Source organism: Ammospiza caudacuta, chromosome 29, assembly GCF_027887145.1.
Source record: "Ammospiza caudacuta isolate bAmmCau1 chromosome 29, bAmmCau1.pri, whole genome shotgun sequence".
Taxonomy (NCBI): Eukaryota; Metazoa; Chordata; class Aves; order Passeriformes; family Passerellidae; genus Ammospiza; species Ammospiza caudacuta.
The window spans coordinates 2,181,261-2,185,573 of record NC_080621.1 but is presented as its reverse complement, the minus strand read 5'-3'; the positions used below and the strand labels follow the sequence as shown (position 1 = coordinate 2,185,573).

The window sequence follows — 4,313 nt, the reverse complement described above, 5'->3', positions numbered from 1 at the left end:
AACAAACAGAACTAAACTGAATAACGGGGAGGACAATACAGAGGGGTTGCAAAACCACAAATTACACAGAGAACCTGCCAAATAAAGAAAGCACACTACAACAGGTGGACATCCTGGGGGTGTCCTCAACTCCTTAAGGGACACACCAGGATTGTCCCCAGCAGGGGATTTTGGGATCCTTGATGGATTTTTGAGATCCCTGATGAATTTTGGGAGGTTTTGGGATCTGTGATGAATTTTTGGGGTCGCAGTACCGGTCAGCATGTGGAACCTGTCACGATGGACTTGGGGCCAGGGCTCTCTAATGGGGTTTTTGAGATCCCTGGTGAAGTTTTGGGATCCCTGATGAATTTTCGGGGTCACTGGCTGATGTTTGGGGTTGCAGTCCTGGCCACCATGAGGGCCCTGGTGCAGCAGGGGCCACTGGAGGGGCCACCTTTGGGGACAGCCTGTGGATCCTGTGGCTCAGTGTCACCAGCAACAGTTCTGTGGCCAAGAGCCTGGGGGGACTTCCAGGGGGATGCGTGGGACATCATGGGTGAGGAATTTTGGGGCGTTCTGGGCTGGTTTGAAGTGAGACCCATAGCACGGGGAATGGACCCAAAATGGAGGGGGAAGGACTCAAAATCAAAGGGTGTCATGGGATGTTGTGGGGTGTCACAGGTGCTGTGGTATGACTCTGCCTGTGTCAGGGTGGGCGCAGACACTCAGTGCCAGGAGCAGCCATGGGAACATCCTGAGGGACACGGGGACACCCCGCAGGACACAAAGAAACCCTGCAGGACACGACCCCAAGACCTCGGGGACTGCAGCCCCACCAGGGGTGGGGACAGGGACACAGGGGGAGGGACAGGGACACACAGAAGGGGACAGGGACACATGGGACAGGACGAGGACACACAGAGGGGTGACAGGGACACACAGGACAGGACGGGGACACACAGAGGGGTGACAGGGAGCCATGGTGGGGGATAGGGACATACAGAGGGGAGGGGACACGATGCAACCATGACAAACATCAGGGGACAATGTTGCCACATCTGTGTGGATGCTGCCACCAGGACGCCTCTGGTGACACCCAGTGCAGGGCAACCCGACCTGCCAGGTGACACTGACCTTTTCCCCTGTCCCCACGGGCAGTTGAGGTCCCCTGAGTGCAGTGGCCCTGGGACACCCTGGTGGCTGTCACTTGCTTCCGTGACACTTGTCACCAGGTGAACAATGTCCCCACCCTGCCCTGATGGGTGGTGACATTCAGCTGGGACACCGCAGTGGTGACAGTGGGGATGTGGTGGCAGGAACTGCATCAGGCAGCGCTTTGCCATGGCCCAGATGAAGGTGCTGGTGGCACTGTGGTGGCAGAATTGACGCTGTCCCAGTTCATGTCCCCATGCATGTTTGCCATGTTCCCATCCCTGTCTGTGTTCCGCCATGTCCCACATGGTCCTGTCTATGTCCATGTCCCCCCATGGCCCTACACATGCCATTGTCCCCCACATGTTCCCATGCACCCCTTAGTTCAACGCCTTTATTTCTACCCCAGTTTCAGGGCTTTGAAAGGAATGAACAGAAGCCTTTTCGTTTTAAGGCAAAAAAAACCCAAAACAATTTATATATTCCTGCTGGCAGAACATCCATGTGCTTGGTGGGTGGGAAGAACCTTTTTTGGAGGGGCTGCCACCCAACTGTTTTGAAAATTGGAAAATTGAGGGTTTTGCCCCAGCCCCTCCAAATTGGGCTGTGGAAGATATCTGTGGGCCAGAGAGAATTAAAACGATGGATTAATGTTGGAGAAGACCTCCAAGGCTATCCAGTGTTGTTAAGGCCACCAGAAGAGGCAAAAAGTTATTTTTTTCTGGGGTCAGGAGTGGACAAATCAGCTCTACAAAATGGATTTTGGATGTTGGTCCATGGATGTTTGCAGGTACCCACAGGGAGCCAGGAGAATGTGGAGCCCTCCAGCCAGGTGTCTTCCCAACAGTGATCACTGGCACCACGGATCACTGGGGATCACTGGGGATCACTGTGGATCACTGGGGATCATCCAGGGTGGATCTTCCATAGGGGATGGAGGTGGAGCAGCACAGGAAGCTCTTCCTGCACTCAGGGCACTCACAGGGCTGCCCTTAGTGGTGCCTCCGTTGATGGTGGGTCACGGCTGAGCTTTGCCGGAATCTCTTCCCACACTCGGGACACTCATAGGGCGTCTCCCCAGTGTGGATGCGCCGGTGGCTGGTGAGGTGGGTGTTGCGCTGGAAGCCCTTCCCGCAGTCGGGGCAGCGGAAGGGCCTCTCGTCTGTGTGAGTGCGCAGGTGCAGCAGGAGATGGGAGCTGGTCTTAAATGCCTTCGAGCATTGATCACACTTGTACGGCCTCGCCCCAGGCCTCTCTCCGGTGTGGATGCGGCGGTGCCTGATGAGGGTGGAATTGTCATTGAAGCCCTTCCTGCAGTCAGGGCAGCGGAAGGGCCTCTCATCTGAGTGAATCGGCTGGTGCTGGAGGAGATGAGAACTGCTCTGAAACCTCTTCCTGCATTTATCACACTCGTAGGGTCTCTCTCCAGTGTGGATCCGCTGGTGGTAGTTCAGGTTGCAGCGCTTGCTGAAGTTCTTCCCACACTCTCCACACTTGAAGGGCTTCTCCCCGGTGTGGCTCCTCCGGTGGACAGTCAGGTGGGAGCTCGTCCTGAAATTCTTCCCACACTCGGGACACTCGTATGGCCGCACCTCTGTGTGGATTCTCCAGTGGCGGACCAGGTAGGATCTCTTGCTGAAGCTCTTCCCACATTCCGAGCACTGGTGGGGCTTCTCCCCATCCTGAAGCTCTTCATCGACCCCCAGCTCCGAGCTCCGGCCGCCTTCCCAACCCTGGGTGGGACTTTCCTCCTCAGATCCCCGTGATCTGCGTTTGCAGCCCCTCCTCGTGTGGGTTCTCCATGACTTTTCCTCTCCATTGAATTCCTGTACTGTGGAGCTGCTCAAAACAGCCTCTTCCACAAGGTTCTGCTGTGGGGATTTGTCCTCCCTGGTCTCCATCCTCAGCTCCTGGTCTGGGGGAGGAAGGACAAGGAGAGGATGGGATTTGCCTCCGTGCCACAGGGAAGGACAAGGAGATCCCCCCAGTGCATCCCCAGCAGGACAGCTTTGGCAGCAGGGTTGTCCTGCAGCCAGGGGCCGTGCTGGGCTGGGAGATGGAGCAGGACAGAGGGGGAAAGGGGCACTGACTTTCTCCTCACCTGCCTGGGGCTCCCGGGACATCTTCCTCTTCCTCACAGCCTCCTCCACCTGCATCGGGCCAAGTTTTGGGAATGGGAAATCCTGGTTTGGGGGAAAACAAGGGCTGAGCGCGTTGGGTTTCATGGTTCCGCTGCCCAAGTATAGCTGGAGAAGTCAGCGCCCCTTTCAGCCTCGGGGGCCCGGAGCCCGCTCATCCCCAGCCTCCCACACCCCTCCCGGCAGCCGGTTTGTCCCCCGGCTCCGGGATCGCCCCTCTGCGCTCTCCCCGCTCCGGGGCTCCCGAGCTGCCCCCGGCTCTCCCGGGCATGCCCCAGCCCGAGATCGCCCCCGTGCCCGCCGGTACCAGGCGAACGTGAGACCGCCCATGCTCTCTCCACGGGAAATTTACGGTTCGGGTTTGGGGTCCTGCAAGAGTCAAACATCCCCTGCCCCACGAAAAAACCCTCCCGGAGACCCCCCCACGTTGGATCTGGTGCGAGCTCCCCCATCCCGCTCACCTACGGCTGCTGGAGGGGGCGATGCAGCAGGAGCCGGGGGAGCTTCGGCCTCAGCGGCGGGGGAAGGCGGCGGGGAAACCAACGTGGTTCTGCCGCTCGTCTTCCTCCCGCTCCTCCTCTTCCTCCTCCTCCTCTGTCCCTCCTCTTCCTCCCGCTCCTCCTCCGCTCCCAGCTCGGCCCGGGCAGTGCCGACCCCCAAGAGCAGCCGCGCTCTGCCCTGGGCGCGCGTTCCGAAACAACACCGCCCCGCGCGGCACTGGGAGAGATCCTGGGAGCACCGGGAGCGATCCTGAGATCAGCGGGAAGGAACTGGGAGCGCTTTCCCTGCCAGTGCCGCTCTCACTGGGAGCACTGGGAGGGAACTGGGAGCAAACAGCGCCCGGAGGCGGCTGCAGCCGGCGCTGGGCGGGGCCAAACCGCAGGGTGTGGTTATGCAAATACGGGAGCGACCGCGCGCTGGGATTGGTGGGCGGGAGCAGCGCGGGGTTTGCTCGGTTGTGTGAGGGCCGGGGGAGCCGGAGCAATGGCGGCGGCGACCGGTGAGAGGGGACGGAGAGCGGGAATGGGGGCAGGGAGCGGG

At 59.5% G+C, this 4,313-nt stretch overlaps 1 protein-coding gene across 1 annotated transcript; it reads right to left on the bottom strand.

Annotated features, from left to right (window-relative positions):
• Positions 1–1,578: 1,578 nt before the first annotated feature.
• On the bottom strand, positions 1,579–4,069 carry LOC131569245 (zinc finger protein 239-like). Its single transcript, XM_058821453.1, has 3 exons — positions 3,734–4,069; positions 3,236–3,317; positions 1,579–3,049 (listed from the first exon to the last, which is right to left on the bottom strand). Exons 2-3 carry the CDS (start codon positions 3,288–3,290, stop codon positions 2,127–2,129), a joined length of 978 nt encoding a protein of 325 aa, XP_058677436.1. The 5' UTR covers positions 3,291–3,317; positions 3,734–4,069; the 3' UTR covers positions 1,579–2,126.
• Positions 4,070–4,313: the final 244 nt, after the last annotated feature.